This window comes from Chanos chanos, chromosome 8 (assembly GCF_902362185.1).
Source record: "Chanos chanos chromosome 8, fChaCha1.1, whole genome shotgun sequence".
NCBI lineage: Eukaryota > Metazoa > Chordata > Actinopteri > Gonorynchiformes > Chanidae > Chanos > Chanos chanos.
Genome location: NC_044502.1, coordinates 29,728,685 through 29,749,244, shown reverse-complemented (window position 1 = coordinate 29,749,244; position 20,560 = coordinate 29,728,685). Strand labels below are relative to the sequence as shown.

The 20,560-nt window shown below is 38.9% G+C and overlaps 1 protein-coding gene across 2 annotated transcripts in view; it reads left to right on the top strand.

Annotated features, from left to right (window-relative positions):
• Positions 1–20,560, top strand: part of tenm2b (teneurin transmembrane protein 2b) — a 152,927-nt gene that overhangs the window by 94,837 nt on the left and 37,530 nt on the right. For both annotated transcript variants that reach the window (XM_030781080.1, XM_030781081.1), the window contains one exon: positions 5,041–5,279. In XM_030781080.1, the coding sequence (XP_030636940.1) occupies positions 5,041–5,279 (239 nt within the window). The remainder of the gene's footprint in view (positions 1–5,040; positions 5,280–20,560) is intronic.

The following is a 20,560-nucleotide window of genomic DNA, read 5'->3' as shown; positions in this document are numbered from 1 at the left end:
AATAATGCATACATTTTATGAACTGATTGTGTGCCCACATGAAATAAAAGGAAATCTGTGTAGATTTAATAAATGATACCCCAGAGCCAGAGCTAAAGAAAAGACTCAATTATGAAAGCATTGTTTTACACACACACAAAAAAAATCCTTTCCACACAGGCGCCAGTAAGATTCACCAGCACTTTGTCCCGCCGCGCCGATGTGAAATGAAAGAAGAGAATCTCCATTGCTCCAAGAGGAAAGAATGCCCTCTCTCTGTCAGTCTCTCTCTTTTCTTGTAACCCTGCCAACATTTTACCCACTTTGCCATGTGCCAGACATAACGTCACCCATGAGCCTGTCTGAGACCTAAGTGTTTGATAATGGGATGTCATTAGGGAAATGTAGTTTTTTTTGTTTTTTTGTTTTTTGGTTGTTTTTTTTTTTCATCTGTAGTCATCAAAACAGTATAGACTGTGTATATATATTTATGGTAAATGCAGTGATTCAAATTGTAATGTGAATGAATTGTAGAAAAGACACACTTGAACTGCATTTTTTGGGGTTTTTTTTTTTTCATACAGTTGCTGAAGTGTAGACGCTTTTGTTCACAGCTGGTTCAAACAGCGACTGGTTTAAAATTGTTGTACAGTGTGTTTTTTTTCTCAAGTGGAACTGAAATAGCACTCATTTGTGTTCTCTTCACAAGCTGTTTGATGAATTGCGGTGGAGGTTACTGACTGTGCCACTGTTTGATGAGCTCTGTGGAGTTTCAGTTTCTAGCACTAAACTACACCAAAAATGATACTGCTGTCTTATTATAAGTTCTGAAAATGTTGATTTGGTGTCTCAGCTGTGACTTGACTTCTTCCAGTCTACGTTCAACTGAAGAGCAATCTGTCAGTGAAGAAAAAAAAAACATGGATTTACTATTAAATTAAGTTTTCAATGTCATAATAAGCAGATGAAAATGTGTCAGTGAAAGATTTTTAGTGGATGTGCATCTGTGGTGAGAGATCCAAAAAGAATTAGGAGAAACTCAGAGTCAGAATTTGAATGGGAGACTGAAAATAACTTGATGGTTGATCTTCAGATAGCAAAAAATATTTTACAGCAAAATGCATAGAATGATGATTCAAATAAATACTCAAACACTTACAAACACAAACACTTATATATAAATATATTCAACTAATATGTCAGTGTATAATTCACTCTGAATAATTTGATCCTGTGTGTAATGCCACTTTTTACCTATGCTAAAAAAAATTGCACTTTTTCAATTAAAAAAAAATACATGTAGCTTCAATATGACATACCTTGAGGTGAAATATTGTTGCTGTGTACCTTCAGCATAATTTTGTCTCTTCTCTTTGAGAAGAACTGTGAGTTTTCAGATATCTCGGTGCCTTTGAATTTAGCATCCTCAGGGTGCTTGCTCTAATCTGTCTCAAAACTTGAGGAGTTATTAAATGATTTATGGATGGATCTGCTGTTGATTTATATGAATATAATTAACAGAAATAACTAACTTGTGTGAGATGCTTAGTTGTACCCAGAGAACTGTACACAGAATTCTAGTGGAGTAGAACACACATGTCTGCACACACATACACTGACCAAAGACGTTACATTTCCAGAAGAAAAAAAAATCTTGCCCTAGACAAGTTAGAAAGTTTTTTGTTGGGTTTTTTTTCTGTGAGCAGCTCTCCCTGAATACCAATAAACTTGACATTGTTTTGGGTTTGTGTTCATTAGCTTTTAAATCTCTGTTTACTTGTTAATTGCTCTGGCCCTTTCGTACTTTCCCTCAGGAGAATGAAGGTGTTTACTGTGAAAGCAGGACTTTTCACAGCTTTTTGTTTTTCCTGTTTTGCTCTGTTTGCTCTGGATTGTATTTGTCTACACTAGGCACAGGTGTCTCTGTGGGGCACAGTAATTCGTTGATTGGCACAGTGTGGTTAGTATGCTAGCAAAAAAAAACCCTCCAAATTTTAGGAAGCTTTTAGAATTGTAGGCTTTACGTTCAGCTAGGGCATAATTTGTGGTTAAAACATTGCTAGATAAGAAGAAAAGTAAACAGTGGAAGCTATGGCCCATGCAGATTGCAAGGTCTCTCTAGGCATAATTAAATATGACAAACTCAAATACCATTGCATTTAGTTTTAATTTGACAAAACTGACTCTTGCGGTTGCTTAAACACTTCATAATTATGTTGTGCTAAATGAAAAGTGCTGTTCTTTGACTCAAAAAGGGCACTTTAAAAATCGTTCCCAGTGGACAAGCACTTGCTCATACTTGTGCTTAAGACTTAATACCAGTTTATTTCCCCAACTTGTCTTTTGAAATCACGCACAGCAACTGTTTCATTTCATTTATCTGGATGCTGACAGAGCCCCGTGAAAATTGCAAAGTAAACAGCGCTCGAATGAATTAAATATGATTGAGTAATCAATTAATTTACCTCCCGCTTGCTATGTTGCAATTAAGGGGTATCAAGTTCTGAGGGATTATGTCACATTCAGTCAAAGTGTGATGACACCATCAGCCGTCAGTGCCGGAGATGCAATTAATCAAACAGAGAGAGGGAACTATGAGCTGAAGCTGAATGCTGATTTCATTAGTGTGTTGACTCTGTAGTGGACACAGTAAGTCTCCCCACATGTCTGCAATATTCAAAATCTACATTTTGTTTAGTCTGAGGGTCTAAAGTTATTTCAACACTAATCAGCACAAAGCACAGCCTAGCGCCCGTACAAGTCAAGTGTTCATCTGATTGGCCAATGTTATTGTTAAAATGTTACCCTCCAAAACGCACCTCGCTTCACCCTTGTGTTAAAATCCATGCTGTAAATGTTCCTGCTGACTGGTAAAACAAAACATATTCCTCTCCAGTTCCTCCTTTGCATTCAAAGTATTTCCAGTCCTATCCATTCTGTTCCGTACAAACTATAGCTGAATACCAGCCTTGAGTGTTACATTATAGCATTTTCTACAGCAGTAGGGCAACGTACCACTTTGCCTGGCGAGGTCTGTCTGTAGCTTGCTCCCCACTGTGAGCCATAAGGTGAGGGGTTGTGATTGGAAAGGGCTGCCTGAAGCAGTGTTCTCAGGGAAGCGTGACTACACGTACCACGGTGTTGGTCAGAGTACCATTTAGACTTTGAGCCGAGACTTTTGAACATCAGCCTGGCAAAAAAAAAAAAGAAAGAAAGAAAGAATGAAGGAAGGATTTTCTCTCATGGCCCACATTGACAGCCTTCAGACCACTTCACTACATTCTCCGCTCTACTGACAGAAAAGAACACTGAAGAAGTCTATTTAATACAGAGATGAGTGAATTCATCCAATTTCCTCTGTACTGTTGTTCATTCAGTGTGGTGCCCTTCACCGTTGAAGGTTTTAGATGACAGAGGTTAACATACACAAAGCCTTGCGATCCTTAACAGGGATATCAAAGGTTTGATAGTTAGTTAGTTATTTACTTATTTACTTTGGTTGAGAAGCAACAGACCTGAGCTTTCTAAAGCAGACTTTTCAAGACGCAACCTTGCAAGTCATAATAGCTACCTTGTTTTTCTAGTTAATGAGTTAATCACTTTGTTAACTAGTTATTAGCTAATTAGGCTAGTCAGCTGTGGTTAGTTGTTCAGTTGGCATGGCTATTTGTTAGCTAGTTAGGCTAGTAAACTGTAGTTCGTTACGATGTTGGTGTGGCAATGTGTCCGTAAATTTGTATGGTGGTTTGTTTAAGTCATTTGGTTGAGGATACAGAATGTATAACACATGGATAATACAGTGTATGGAGGAGCAGGGTCAGCTCGGGACAGAGCGGGAGAGTTGAGACTGGCCGGGTGAGGCGAGGCTCTCTGAGGTTTTGGATGGGGAGCTGCTGTGGCAGGCGGCATGCCCAGCGGGGAGGTGAGTGTGAAGCCAGGTGGGGTCAGAGACAGCAGACCTCCTGTTTTGGCCCAGGAGCAGTGGACGAAGATCTAAAGGGGTGAAACTGCTCAGGAGTTTATCAGAGCCAGAGCCAAAGCTGTCATTCATCAAAGCCACCGTCGTAAACGCATCCTCCCCTTTCATCCCTCTGTCCATCTGTCTGTTCTGAGACCCCCTAACCTAACTCGCACCAGCGCCAAAGCAACCAGGCTGGGCAGAGCTAGTGACTCATTCGCTCAACCAACCGGCAGAAAGCCTACCCAAAACAGCCTAACCAAATGGATCTAACTCAGAGACCCCAGAACATTGCCAGCGTTGCACTCAGTGTAACCCTGTTATAGTGAAGAAGCAAATCTCTGGTGTTTGGTAATGGCCTGTCAGTGTGTTTCAACATATCCACCTGTTATGTCCAGAGTTAAAACTTTTAGCTCACTCTCTAGTGCTTAAACTCACTTGAATGTTCTGAGCATTGAACTACACACATAGCAAAGCTTAACATAGCGTTGCATAGCTTCTAACACACAGTCAATACCAGGGTTGTCAGGAAGTTGCTGCTGCTCTGAGTTGAGCGGTGCAGTGAAGTCCAGTGGTTCAGCCGGACCTGGTCTCTCTCTAAATCTCTCCCACATTAGTATCTTTTATATGTGTCGTCCCGTAGATGAAACGAGTCATTTAAGTGACAAACAAAGCAGCATTTATGTCTGAAATTCATCTAGACTAACACCAAAATGGGAGTACAATCACAGTGCAGTAGAAAAGCTACTGAGAGTCACATCGTTTAGTAATCATTGGTTGGCAGTAAGTACATTTTTACACCCATAGAGTATAATTCTTATAGGGCATGTGAGTCAGTGGATCATGATGTCAAAGTAGCGCTGAACTTTATATGATGTTGTGGAATATCATAAAAACGTCATTAAATTCAATTACTATAATGGTCATTGTCACTTCCGTCTTCAGGTTTTGTATTATTGTTGTTTGCATTGTGAATTCCTAATTATAAGTTTGCTTTGTTTTGACTCAACAGTACATTCACTCAATCATAATAATCTCTCTCTCTCTCTCTCTCTCTCTCTCTCTCTTTTTTTTTCTTGCTCCTCTTTCCCCTCACCCTTCAGGCACTTTCTTTTCAAAACTCCGTCGGGGACAACCCCCCTCTTCAGTAGTTCCTCCCCCGGATATCCGCTGACCTCAGGGACGGTCTACTCCCCGCCCCCCAGGCTCTTACCTAGAAACACATTCTCCAGAAGCTCCTTCAAACTCAAGAAGCCCTCCAAGTACTGCAGCTGGAAGTGTGCAGCTGTCTCAGCCATCACTGCTGCCGTCCTATTGGCTGTCCTGCTTTCCTACTTCATCGGTAGGCCAATTGACTATTGCTTCTTGACTCAACACTCACAGTTCTTAAAATCCCAATTAATTAGTGTTGTGACTGTGAATGACTGTGAATAGTACAAACTTAATTGTAATGCTTGACAAAGCACTTATCCTAAGCCTAACTCTAGATATTAATGATATTTGATTACAGTGTAAGAGAGTAAATATGGGTTGTCAACATGAACAAAACGATTATAATTGCACTCAGAGCAGGGCTCTGACAATTAAAAAGCACTCATTGATGTACACATACACTGACTCAGGTTGCACATCATACAAGGACAGGTGTCCCCTGCTGTGGGAATTAAAGTAGGATGTAGATAAATGTTTCATGAAGACCACTGTGAATAGTCAGCTCTACGAAGCTAGTAAGCATATCGTGATCTTTGAGTGCTGGGTTTCTGAGGTTTCCTCGTTGTCTGAGGACCTCAGTGCTGGAAAGCTATGAAACCAATAGTTGTAATCGTGATGTCACAACTAGCAAAGAATGTTTCCAAGTCCTCAAATCCTCAGCTCAGTGAAACTGAATGAATGATAGAATGAATAGTTGTTTGAATGCAATCAAAAAACAGCACAAAGCAAGACTTTTTTGTAAAAAAAAAAAAATATATATATATATATATATATATATATATATATATATATATATGTGTGTGTGTGTGTGTGTGTGTGTGTGTGTATTCATGAATCCAGTGAAATAAGTTGTATTGTTAGGTTTGGTCCTTTGTGGATTGTGATTATCTTCAAAATAACTTTGACAGTGAAACTCATTGTTCAGTAACTTATCTACAATTTCTTCGCCATCTGTCTTGATTCAGTTTGGATAAGACAATCTGTCTTGTAAAAAGATTTAAGATTTAAAAGCTCCTACTGTCACAGAGGGAGTTATAAATCACAGCAATTCACACCAATATTTGTTTGCATACAGCCTTGTCGGGAAGTGATTTTTAATCAGAATCAAGTGGAACACTTAGCAGCGTTCACTCACCAAGATGACATTTCCTGAAAGAAAAAAAAAAAACCTGAATTCCTCAAACATCCTCTGAAACATCAAACTATATAGCCTTTATCAGTGCTTAGGCAGGCAGCAAGAACAAACGCTCATGGCCAACGAACAGAGAGCATGTGCTTCTGCTTTTTACCGCTATTTCCCTCTCTTGTGATTGTTTGAAGGTGGTGTGTTCTTGGTCGCACACACACACACACGTGCACACACGCATACAGTACGTGGTATGACTGCATGGTTTCCCTTCTTTTCTGAAATTTTTCTGTGGTTTCATTTAACTCTCAGTGACTGTTGTGTGGTCTGAGAGGTGTTAGCTCATATCACTTATGTCAGTTAAGAATGAAGGGACTTGTCTGTTTGTGTGGTTCCATGAATGGGTTGGTAAAACGAGCTGGACTACTGTACTTGTGCTGTATAGTGTGAGAAGAGCTGGCTATGGTTTGTGTGTGTGTGTGTGTGTGTGTGTGTGTGTGTGTGTGTGTGTGTGTGCGCGTGTGTGTCCAGGTGTGTGTGTGTGTGTGTGTGTGTGTGTGTGTGTGTGTGTGTGCGCATGCCCATGTGAGGGAGCATGCAGCAGTGTGTGAAGTGTAAACTCCTCTTTTACCTGTGGGATTGTGTTTGGACGGCGGAGAGAGAGCTGCGGCTCAGTGGACCAGGTACCGCTGTCACAGCATTGCTCTGTTCAAGGCACTGAGCCTGTCTCTCTCTGAAACACACACACACACACACACACACACGTGTGTTTGTATTCATATCCTTTCCAGTGACTCCCATTATCCTGTGACCAAGGAACACCAGCCTAACCCTAACCCTAACTCTAACTCTAACCTTAACCAAAGAACTTTTTGTTTTGTTTAACACTTTGTTTTATCAATAACAACAATATAGTTTAGGAAAACATTGTTCTTCTAGTGGAGACCAGCATTTGGTCCCCACCAGGCACATTTTGTCAAATTATATTATTGGGAGCTTTTGGCCATGTGGCCATGGTACACACACACACACACACACACACACATACATTTCATACAAACCTGCATACTATCACTCATACACACCTACATTAATGAACTTTACAGAATTGTACATAAAAACACTTACTCTAGGGCTGCAAAACATGGTGAAAATATGCAAGGCACGAGGACCTTGTTGAATATTGCAGTAGTGATATGAGATGCTATAAAATAAAGATTAAAGTGTACAATTTCACTGTGTCTCTGATTTTGCTTGCTGCAAGTATAGACCCTAAAAATGAACAGATTGTGTTTTCTGGGTAATGAAATCAAAATAAATTTCAACTATTTTTTAGGTTCATTTAACACCAGATTATGATAACTCCCCCTTTCAGTAACCCGCACCGCTCGACACAAGAACGCTCACAAGTAATCTCCTCTTTTATAACCGACATATCGCCACACAACGCATGAAATTTTCTTTTTCAGTACCAAAGCTGCCTCTGCCTCATTCACAGTCTTGGTCTCAGGTGTTTCTTCAGGACTCGTCATGTTAGTCCTTTTGCGCGGCTTCTGCTTCTCTTTGCTCATCTCTGCCTCTCTGCTTCCTCCTCTCTGATTTTTTCACTGCATGCACAGCTAAATACTACAGCAGGGCTAGTCCTCTGCTCTATATTTTTGTCAACTCTCTGGTTTCATGAATCTCAGCCATTCTGATATCACAACCCTTTCCAATGTGCTTTCGATGGAACTTTGTATATATACGATGACAAAAAAACCCCAAAAAAACACTATATTGTGTAACCCTAATTTATTCATACATGTACATTTTCACAACCTACTTTTCTCAAAAATAAATAATAGAATAATAATATGCATTTCCCTTTTTTTCATATCCGCATTTCTTTTTTGATACAGATCTCTGTTTAATAACCTTACCTAGCAGCCGTTTGCGATTAGAAGGAAAAGCTCGCTTATCTTAAGGTATGCGCCTAAGATTCATTGTTAAAAGTATTTCTTCATCTTCCCCTCATATCAAAGAGGTCTCCAGTCTCCTTATTTCTGTGGCATTTCACTATGCTGAAATGAGGGTGAGAGGTGGCTGGTTGCTAGGAGACGGGTGAAGTGTCCTGATGTGGCAAGGGCAGGCTGAAGTATGGTCAGTTCTGCTGGAGAATTCCTGACACAGGTGTTTTAAGGATTCTGACTGACTGCCTCTCTCTCTCTTTTGTACCTCAGCTTTTTTTTAGCAATCAGCCTGTTTGTTTCCATCAGCAGAGTTTGATACGGCTCTGTTGCTAACCAAAGCAGGCAGAGGAGAAATATTTTAACTTGTGACTGACAGGACAAGTGAAAAAAAAAAATACACTGTGGTGGAAATCTCTGGAAAGCTTAGGATAAAAAAAAGATTGCTTTACACAGTACCACATCCTTGACCTTAGAGCAAGCGCTGAAACAGAAAAACAAAACAAAACAAAAGAAGGACGGAGAGGTCCATGTCTTCATGGCAGCTTTGCTAAAATTGAAGATGGGGTGCATTTCCTTTGATATTGCTGTAAATGTTTAAGCTTTCTTCAAACATATTACTTTAATACTTCAACCAGCGCAGTAAAACTAAACTACTCAAAGAAAAAACACACAGAGAAGAAGTAGCAGCTCCTTATGGCTATGACTTAGGTCATTTGGGAACTAAACATGGATCCCCAGCATTACATAAGACAGAGAGATCCTATTTCTTCATTTTTTTTCTGTTCTGTTCTGTTACCGTTGTGAATTACTATTTGGTGTATTTTGTGCTAAAATTTTACATTATTTTATTTCAAATTTTGACTGTTTTAGCAGCAGAGGTTTGCCACACCAGTACAGTCTGTTTGAATTTGAATTTGAAGGGGGGAGAGACAGAGAGAGAGTGACTTCTGGTATGTGCTTTCTGACCTACATTTTGTATGTGTGCTTACATACATATGCAGACCAACTATTTGCAGGTTTTTCGGGGTTTCTTTTACTTTATTTGTATTAAGAATCACAGACAGGACATATTTGAAAATGAATGAGGCAAGTGCTGCAAACAGAATACATGGGAGAATTCAAAGCTGGCAGTCACAGAAAAAGGACACAGCTGTTCTTGGCCAAAGCAAAGTCATTTATTCTGAGTGAACCCTTCCAGCACTGTTGACATAGGAGAGTATGAATTAGACTTAATCCCCTGCAAGCCACATTAGTTTGAGTGTTTAATGATAACACGGAGCATTACTGCGTTAAGATTTGTTTTTGTAACTGAGTCATTGTGCACTCAGACACACACACACACACACACATACACACACACAAACACACACACGCAGAGTTAGTCAAAGTGCTGTATCATCAGTAAGACTCTGTCTGTTAGTCACTGCTGTGAGCTCCCTGCTGGCAGCAGTCTTTCTTCACATTTCCCACCATATGCTCAGCATCACCGCTGCCATCCTACTTTCATCTACTTTCTCTCTCTCTCTCTCTCTCTCTCTCTCTCTCTCTCTCTCCCTCTCTCTCTCTCCCTCTCTCTTTTTTTTTCTTTCTTTCTTTCTCCCTCTCTCTTTCTTTCTCTTTCTTCCACTCTCCCGCTATTCCCAAAATACAGTGACACTGACAGTTGAGTCAGACGTCTTTTTGCTCCCCCAACACATCTGACCTCCAGTTTTACACACACATACACATACACACACACACACACACACACACACACACACACACTGATCTCTGACATAGACATACAGCTCCGACTGTCCTCGGGCACCCATTTTAGGTTTGCTGTGACTTACATGTTTAACACATGGCAAACATTTGCCATTTTCTCCTCTGAATCACACCGAGACACTTTACATTTTGCCTTAAGCAGATTAAAATGATGCCTCATGACAATATTTGTTTTGTTTCCTTTTTAATAATTTATAAATCATTTGAATCAATTGCTTTTATTTTTTTCTAGGCCTCTTTATAAATCTGAAAGCTATCTGCCTAAAGAGAGCTGTCTGTGATATGTATGTAGGTCAGTGTTTCCTACTTTGATGTGTGTGTGTGTGTGTGTGTGTGTGTGTGTGTGTGTGTGTGTGTGTGTGTGTGTGTGTGTGTGTGTGTGAACAACTACATGCCTGTGTGTGAGTATCGGGAATGTGGCCAGTGGTGTGACTGCTTGACATCCCATCATTTTGTCCCCTTTCTAAAATTAAAAGTAATTTTACAGAAGTGTACCCTGGATCAAACTTTGTGGTAGTTCAACATAGTGGTTACACTCTGAACTGAACAGTAGAGCTATATACACAGATTTACATTTGCTTAAAGGGAAATGCCATGACTTTTATGCATTAATTCTCAGGCAAGTTCAATTAACTTTACTTTTTACTTGTAATAGTCTTTTTTAAACCATCCCAAAATAAATAAATGACTTAAGTAAATATAAAAAGTGTTATTCATTAAAAAATATATTAAGACAGAGATATATTAAAATAGTATTTTACAGTGATTTTTGAAAAAAAAAAACATGGTGTTATCTGAACAGCATATTTTGCAGCTAACCAAGCTCTTTTATTTTAAATAATTAATACTTGTTTACTTAATTAAAAAATTAGACCATGGTGTTAAAATTCCCTTAATTATTCACAGTCTGGGAGCTAAACTTTGAGTATTGTAATAATTTGCATGTGACTAGCGTCCACTGCTTTGTCTGACATCCCCAACTGTTTTTCAGGTTTTGATCTGAAGTGTTTAATAATGAACAAAGAGCATAAAATCGTTAATAATGTAGTATTTTGTCCATTGGTAGTGAGATCCAACCAACAGCAAGAGGACTTATGCTAGAACTCCAAAGAAATGTGTGAAAGAAATGCAGCAGTGTTTTTTTTTTTTTTTTTCTGGCAGCGAGCAGCTCTGCTTCTCAGTTTTAGTCGCAAGACTGGACGGCTTTAGACATTCACACTGGTAGGTATCTTTTCACCCCGGAAGATTTTGCGACAACAGGACAGAAACGGATCGATTTTGTGTGGGGCTTGATAAGCATGCAGAGTATGTGAAACCAATAGGTTTACTCTAGATTTCATGAGAGTTGAACCCGACATGGGTAGGTCTTTTCATATGGACCCACACAGAGATTGTGATTCATTACTCTGGAGATGACAGAATTGTTTTCTGTGGCATTGAGGAGGTTACAGCATGTTTGAAAGACCTGTCTAACATGGAAAGACACATTTAAATGCAGATGACAAAAAAAGAAGTGATTCTGTGATGTAATTCTTTTTTTTTTTTTTCCAAAAGGTCTAGAAGCTTTTTGCCGAACTGTCTGAAACCATGAAAGTCATGCTGAAAATGTCTTACCACATTCCGTTATGAATATCAATGTTATATTTGTAAACAGTATTGAAAAGCAAAGGGGTGCTGTAAAAGTCAAATCATGCACCAATGGATGTGATATAACATGAGAATTCTGAACAGTTTTGTTTGTTGGAGTAAAAAACAGAAATGTTTGGAATAAGATTCAGTAGTCACTACTGGAGGTCTAGGATGCCTCTTTAAAAATCATACATAGCTATCAGTGTCTGCATGTATGTTGTGTCAACTCGGAAACTGCGTCTTCACTTTTGACTGCTTGTGTGTGGTTAACTTCAGGGTTAAGGGCCTCTTTGCAAAATAAAGAGGAACCTGTGACATACATATGGGCTTTTAGAAACAAACACACTGTAAATTCTGTGGCACTGAGAAGAGTTTTAGGAATCACAAAAACTACAGTATTCAAATAGTTTTTAGGAACATTTTTTGTCATATTCAGCATGGCCTCAGGGATGAGAAAACATCTCCTTTAAAATGTTTAATGTTCCTAATGGCACAAAACGATCATCGTGCTCATGTCAGAACAAAAAGTTCAGGCACGTGTCTCTGTTGTACTCTCGAACTACCACAAAAATGTCAGTTTGTCTAAAACGACAACTCCGGCGTGCAGCAAGTGCTCAAACTTTGCAATGTAACCGAAGAACAAAACCATGTCTTGCTCCATCAAGCTGACAGCAGCTTGCAATTGTCTGTGTACACCGTCAACCGTAACTGTTTCATATTCAGAATTCATTAACTGTGCTAGGCAAATGGCAGAACAAACATTGCTGCCCCAATTGAAAACTGTGTAAAGTTATTTCAGTTTAAGCCTTATGGTTATAACCAGTCAAAACAGCTGACAGTTTCTTCTTAAAAGTACTGTTGGGATTTCAAACAAACTGAATGGAGCACTGTTAGTAAGTATGCAGAATTTCCTCAGTACCATGATCTGAACTGAGGCTAAAAAGGTTTAAGGCAGTTTCAGTACAAGACAGCTTCATTATGAGACAGCTGAGATAATGCATGGTTGTGGGTGAAGTCTCCATGTACAAAACATTGGTTGCTCAGGCCAGTCAGTTTACTTCAAAGAAAATGTGTCCCAGAAAAACTAAAACTCTCGTATGAAACTCTGCAAACCTCTCTACATCGTTGAGATTTGCAAAGTTAAGTCAATGTTTTTACCTAAGTATTTTTCAGCCTGCCTCTGGGAATCAGCTCCTTCTTCATATTGAACCCAAAACTGATCAAAAACAGTAGAGCTGTTTGCTAAAACTGGCATTTGCATTTAGTATCTCAGGATTAGGGTGGCTGAGAAAGAGGAAGGGGTGTGGTAGATTCTTTCACTACTAAAATGAGATTAGAGTTTACATAGATTTTAGCCTCACCCTTAGTTTCATCAGTAAAGCTCATTGAAGAAATGGTTGATCTCTGGGTCATTTTTATTGTTTAGAGCAGATGTTATAAACACAACCACTTGATCACAGACCTTAAACATATATTGCAAACTTCCAACTCACAGATTATTGTCCTCTGCTACTCGGGCTGTTTCACGATGGAGAAGATTTTAAAACAAAATTCGCAGGGCCCTGAGGTGCAGTGGCAGAAAAACAATCTAGTAAAAAACAGCTCTGGTCTAAACAGTCAGGTCAGTATGCTAGTTTTGTAGTCCTACATTATTGTTAGTCCTATAACTGCTAAAAATCTCTCTCTCTCTCTCTCTCACACACACACACACACACACACAGAATAACTTACTTTCACCAAAGTTCTCAGCTGTGTAATTCGATTGGTAAGACAAGAAAATTCATCATCACTGGGGTGGCGGCCTACGGCTGGAAAACAAAATGAAGATGAAGACAATAATGTCGGGGTTAATATACAAATATTTTCTTTGTAGCTATGGGTGTAAAAATGTCATAAATGTCTTATTTGTAGTTCTGGAGTTTACCTTCTCTGTGGATGCGATCAGAACAATCTAGAAAGACCTATATTATACCTCTAAGGTAGTGGTCTGGAAGGTGAAATTAAAATGTAAAAAAAATTAAACAACACACAGTTACACATACACATACATTCTCCCTCTTTCTAGAAAAATTCAGCACAGTAACTCCATGTCTTGCTAAGTTTTACAGACCAAAAATAAGGAAAAAATAAGAGCATTTTATTTCGTTAAACTGTTTTGTGTGTGTGTGTGTGTGTGTGTGTGTGTGTGTGTGTGTGAATATGTGTGTCAAACTGGAGGTCAAAGAGTACGCATTTGGGGAACAAAAAGAATCAGAATTTTACTATGAAAAAAACCCACCAAAAGCACGTGAGTTTTACATTTTACGGCTGTTAAAAGTTTTGCAATCTTTTCAGAGGTTAAACATTTTTGATACTGGGCTCCCCTTGTGTGTGTGTGTGTGTGTGTGTGTGTGTGTGTGTGTATGTGTGTGGGTGTGTGTGTGTGTGCGTGCTCACAGTGAAATTGATCCTGGAGGACAGAATTAGACGCAGTCTGGCGCTGAGGCCTTTTGAGCTCAATATTCCTCCAGACACCTAATCCAGAGAGTCCAACACCATCCTCGGTCCCTAACTGGCCTCATGCATCCCTGTTCCAAGTGTTCTTTAAGTGGCCCTTCTCCTCACATTCAAATAAAGTGGATGAGGTGAATTGGGATGAGAGATGAGATGAGCGTTCCATGTGTCATTGAAATGATTATTCCATGTGGTGTTGAAATGATGTTTCCTTTTTTTATATGCGGCTCACATTAAGATTTTAAATTCCAACAGATGTTCAGGAGGAAAGCAAAATAAAGTTGGAAAAGAACTGGCAAGCAGTTTTAGGACAGGTTCTTTCACGTGCTATGCATAAATGCATATCTGACTCAGGTCTACTCCACGGTCAGTACAACACAGAGAATTCACACTATATGAAAAAGAGAGTGAGGGTTTGGGTTTGGAAACGCTGACTAGCTGAGCAGATAGATGCTGCTTATATACTCACATTGTGCCTAATACTGGACAGTGTGTGTGTGTGTGTGTGTGTGTGTGTGTGTGTGTGTGTGTGTGTGTTTGTGTTTGTGCATGTGCATGTTGGCATTTATGACACTGGCTGGTTTTTGTGGAGGAAAGTACCCTTTTGGTCTCAAGACAGAGAGAGAGAGTGACAGAGAGGAGAGGAGAAGTTGTGTGTGTTTATGTGTGCTATAATGAAGACGCAGTTGATGTAACCAGTGAGGGGGTGTTAATCCTCCAGAGCTGTATACTGCAGTAGGATACTGTAATCTCTGATTGGTATTCAAGCCAAGCTGAGGAGCCAGCAAACCTGTGAACTTCAAATCAAACACACATCAAAAGGAGAGACATTGGTGGAGATCAACAGAAATGAACACAAGTATGTGTGTGTATGTGTGTGTGTGTATGTGTGTGTGTGTGTACTGCATAGACAAGCACTTCAGGGAATGTGAGATGTGTGCTAAAAGACGAGAGAGGGATAAATGGAGAAAGGCCCATGAACAAACACACACACACACACACACACACTCACTTTTTTTTTTTTTTTTTGCTGTCCTCAAATCGGTTCCTCTCCATTTATATCTCTCTCTCCCACTCTCTCTCTCTCTCTCTCTCTCCCTCCTCTCTTTCCATCCATCTCTATTGCTCTGTGTGTCTGTCTCTGGGTGGGAGGTATAGCTAAGTAAAAGAGTATGGTGACAAGGGGCCTAACAGCTGTATAGAACTTCCTGTAATCCCTACCTGAGATTGCTGTGAACTGTTGACAAGTTGCATCAGACAATGAGGTGTGTTCCACAGGGACACAGTGAAAGAGAGAGAGAAAGAGAGAGAGAGGTTGCCGCTGGCTGTTTTCATTATCACCGGGTTCAGTGGAGTTGTCCCTGCCTTAGGGACCTACCTTCAAGTCAGAGAGCTTCAGAGGCGAGGCTCTCCTGAAGCAGGTCCCCTCCCTTACGATCTTACCCCGTTCTTGGCCCAGACCGGCCGGGCACCTCCCTGGCCTCTGGCTCCTGGATGCTTTGTACTTTCCCACTTCAAAGGGCTTTCTTGCATTTAGCAGTTTGTTGGTAGCTGAAACAACACCCATGGGAAGTCATTCTGTCTCAGCAGTGCGTTTCTCACATGGGCATATGTACAGGGAAAACCAGGATAAATGATGAATAATTCAACGGCCGGCCGCTTTTTGATTTTTACTGGGACTGTTAGTGGTCAAAACCGCAATCCAACGTCCCTTGGTATGGGGAAGTTTGCAGTGGAGGTTTCACATAAACACATGTGCATTCTCCATCCTTGTTCAAAACAGTGCTGCTCTGAACTGTTAGCATCGATAAACAGATGCACAATCTCATATCTGGGTCCAGCATTTCTGTATTTAAAGGGACATCAGCTTCAGTGTAGTCATAGACTCTATCATTCATTTCAGTAACTTGAGTCATTTGACTCATCTACTGGAAAGTTCACAAGAAAGATTCGTTCACTGATGAGACATGAGAATGACTCGTAGGGCCCATGTTGTTCAAGCTATATCCATTCAGGAATCCTTGGGCATCAGAAAATTGGGATAACAAGCAAACCGATGTTATTAATGTCCAAAAGTTTTTGCAGACGGCCGTATTGACTGAAAAGCTTTGAAATAGTTTTTCAGTCAGTAAAGCTTTGTTCCAACTGTAAGCCAGTGCTCACTCAGGTTAATGAGTCTGCACAAACAAACGTGTGCAACTTATTTGTTCATTGATTCGTTCACTGATTCATTCCTCTGTGAGTCCAGGAACTAGTTGCTGGCCAGTAGGTGGCAAGATAGCATGTGCAGCTCAATAATTCGCTGACTCATTCGTGTGCATGTAGTTCATTTATGGATTAGTTTGTCTGTTCTCTCCTCTCTACCACCATTTTCAGTTCAAGAACCTCTTGCCTTTGGTTCTGGACTGAGGCTCAGAGACTGCGCCCTACTTAAAAGATCTGTGTTCTCATTAGTTCATAAGTCTACTTCAGAACTCAGTAGCAGAAAAAGCCATAGAGGGAGTTGCTGACATGTTTCAGCTAACTGCTTAGAACAAGGAGATGAACGAAATGAGTTAATCACCACTTGGAGGTAATTCACTTTATCTCAGATAACCAAAAGATTTGTTCAAAAATAATGTACAAGTGACACACCACTAGTTCAGTGAAGCTTATAACAAGCTTTTTACTGTGACTGCTCTCAGCTGTAAACAAACCAATAAAAACCTATAGAGTGTGGAAATATTGCACTAGCAACACTGTATGTTCTCAATAAACTGCTGCAGGGGTGCTGAATATGTCAAACTAGCTTGCATCAACTCTCAAAAATGAGCTCTCTCTCTCTCTCTCTCTCTCTCTCTCTCTCTCTGTCTATCTTTCTTTGGTCCACCTAAGTAATATACATCACTTTTAAGAGATGAATTATACATTGAGATTACATAAAGTGTGATGCACCATCTCATGAATTTCTCATCTATCACATTTTCATGTTAATAATTCATGCTCATTGCACGGCCTAAAATGAGTTTGTCAAAGATTTGCCACTGATGTGATTAGCCAGAGTGAATGCAGTGAAGCTCTCTCTTCCCATTTAACACTCACACTGCTGGAACATATTCAAACGGGCTTTTCCTCAGCGGACGTTCCCTCACAGCTGGAATGTGGTTTGCGTCTCCTCTGACAGATGTCTTGACTGAAGGTTTGATGTTACCATAGCTGAATAAACCTTTAAGTTTTATCGTTTGTTTTTTCAGGCTGAAGTCGGAAGGTTAAGAGAGAAATAGTTAAGGAAGTGGTTAAGGATCATCAGCAGGCATGTTTATATCATGCCACTGTGTGTGCCTCAGGGGTGTTTTTCTCTCAGCACCTGTCCAACTGGCTCTTCCCAAATGTTACTCCAGACCAAGTGGTGGAGAGAGTTAGGAGCCACAGATCTTTAAGAAATAGTGAGGAGTCCTGCAGCCTGGGGTTTTTACAGTACAAATCTGTCTAAAGTCTAAAAGTCAGAAAGCTCTTCACGGGGTGTTGCAGCATGTTGGGATGGTGGACGCTTAAACATGAACATTTAGAAGAAAAAAGCTTTGAATACAAAATATAAAAATTATGAAGTTGTATTGCACATACTCTTGACTACTCAGAAAAGTCGATAATAATTTAATTAAATTTTATGTATTTTGCCTCATTTTTTAAAGTTTTTCTAGGCTAAACCTTATAACAGCCATACGGTGTGACAGATTATATGTTCTATTAAAAAAAATGTAAAAACACCTTGCATATTAATTTCCAATCATTAGACTACGGCATTTAAGCTTTTGATTAAATATTTATTTGTGTTTGTATTGATTTTTTTTTTGATATGACTGCAAAGAATACACTGTCATTCCTATCTCATAATATTTTAGGTTCATTTTGACAGACCAAGCTATAAATTAAAATCTTATATAAAATCTTTTGGCTGATAATTATGTCACTTCCAATATATCTCATTAAGGTTTTCACTATTTTGCACAGTCAAAACAATATTTTGATCATTATTCTGAATGTTACACCAAATGAGTTTTGCATCGTCCCATAGGATAATAACAGAATGAGAGAATTTATTATTAAAAATGGTATCCAAAAACTTACCTAAGCTTAATAAGCTTGTAACTTTTAATATCAAACAGAAATGAAACATCCAGGATACAAGAATCAAACCAAGATTTTGATAATGGCTAACAGTTAGGCCTGTGAAAACGTGCACTAGTTATTAACATTAATTTACAATTTTCAGGTCAACTGTGCTACTCTGACAATATTTTTTTGTCCAGTACTAGTACTTCAAATCAATTTAGCCTCTCCTTCACTCCCTAAGGACATTTTGTCTCCTTGCAGGGTTGGAGTTAATTCTTTTATTGTATTTTCTTGTGCTCTGTGCACTTGACATCTCTATTGTGTGTGTCTCATGATGACAAAAAGAAAGAGAAGTTGTTAGAGAGCCTGAGACGTAGCGTATATGTGTACATTGTTAGGCGAACTTTTGAAGGGCAATGTCTGCTACTGTAGAAAAACCAGGGTTAACGTTAAAATCTTAACTGAAAAATCAGTACTTGTGAGAATACCATTGAAGAATAAGTTGAGTTGTTATACTAGTACAAGTATTATTTCTATGTTGAGTTGTTATACTAGTACAAGTATTAGTTCTAGGCAATTATTAGTGAGATCAGTGATGTCTGCAGATATCTGTTCTAATCATGTCCATCACCCAAACTGCAGTAACTTCCTTAACCAAGACAGCGGTCTAGTTGGTGAACTTATATGTTGTTGTTTATGATTACAATAAACCTACACTGAACCTACACCCCTTGATTAAATTTACTGAGCATCCTTGTGCTCATTATTGTCAGAGCAAAACTTTGTTGGTAATGTATTTTAAAAAGTTCCTAGTATCACAAAACCAGTTTCTGAGATTGACTGTACCTGCATTGTCTATCTGTATAAATAGAGGCATAAATACCGCATATATTCTGGGGTAGGAATTCAGATTTGATAACTTTAGCAGAATGGTCAGTTTGATTTAAACATGTTTCAGTGCATTTATCAAGTTCCAAAGGAAGTATTGTTTTGCCGAAATCTCGTTTTTAAAACGAAATCTCGTTTTTAAAACACAGCAGTTATGATTGTAATAGTTTGATATGATGGCTTTTTTGTCTTTTAACCTGCTGAATGATTTGCAATCATTTTTCAATCATTTGTTTCGTCATGATAGTTTTTGTATTTGCATCATGTAAACGTACTTAACAATAACATTGTTAATTGTTATTGTTGGAATGTAGAGTAATTTTGTGGACTTCATGACTGAAAATATCACTGAATTGCTGGATTTTTTACCATTTCTGTTGTCAGTGCTCATTTCAAGTGTATCAAAGCACTTTAATGCCTTTGCATTCCTGTAGACAGGAGACATTTAAAGGGTTGGGGAAAAAAATAGAAAAACATGATTTCTACTGGTGCCAACGGCATGAACCTTGATGGTACCAGCCTAACATGTAGCCTATAATGAGAAAAGCTCATAATTTTGATCATGTTAATTTCTGGTAAATACTATAGCACCCAGACAGATTGTTACTATGGTGATGAAAGCAGTCACTCTGATACTAGGAACAACAGCCACAATTATCTCTCAAAATACCATAGTAAGTATATGTAGAACCCTTTCTGAAACTATGTTCTAAAGGTAATATTGTGATAACTAATGATTGGTAACTATGATTATTCTATTCTTATCATGAATTCCGTGATAACTGTATTACTGGAATTGTAATGCCGTAGTTCAAACAATGATTGCTGTGAATTTACCCCTGATAGGAAAGTGAACCCGTGGTTACTAATGGGGGTGTTACAGTTTTGTACCGAAAACAAAAACCATGTTTCTGTAGTCCTCAGTTCGGTTTACAGTATGTAGTGTACTGTGGATTTCTTTTTGCCTCTTCTATGTGAAGGTTTTGTTTTTCTCTTCTGAAAGTGATGCCAAATTATGGGGAATATATATTCCTAGTACTGGACGACATTTCGCATTGTATATGCTTTTAATCGTTCAGAATAATATTAACCGTAATTTAATGCTCATTTGACTTTTCTTTTTATTGTAAAAACATACAAATCCATCGTGCTTATCATGCAGCGCATGTATGTTTAAACTGAGTGGATAATTATAACAGCTTTAAGGAGAATTTTGGCCAAGTAACTATTTTAAATAATGACAAAACTCATGATGTCATTACTTAGACCATAAATAAATAGAAGCTATACTGGAATATATGAATCTACATCAACAAATAACGTAGATCAAATCTTAAGGCTTCTCGAAGCAGGAATGTTTTTCTTATATCAAAGTAACTGCACATTGATCTGAAAAAGGTCAGAACAGTCAGTCATCATTTTGCAGTTGTCCTGTGGTTTTATTTCTGCTGAAATAGCCATTGCGTC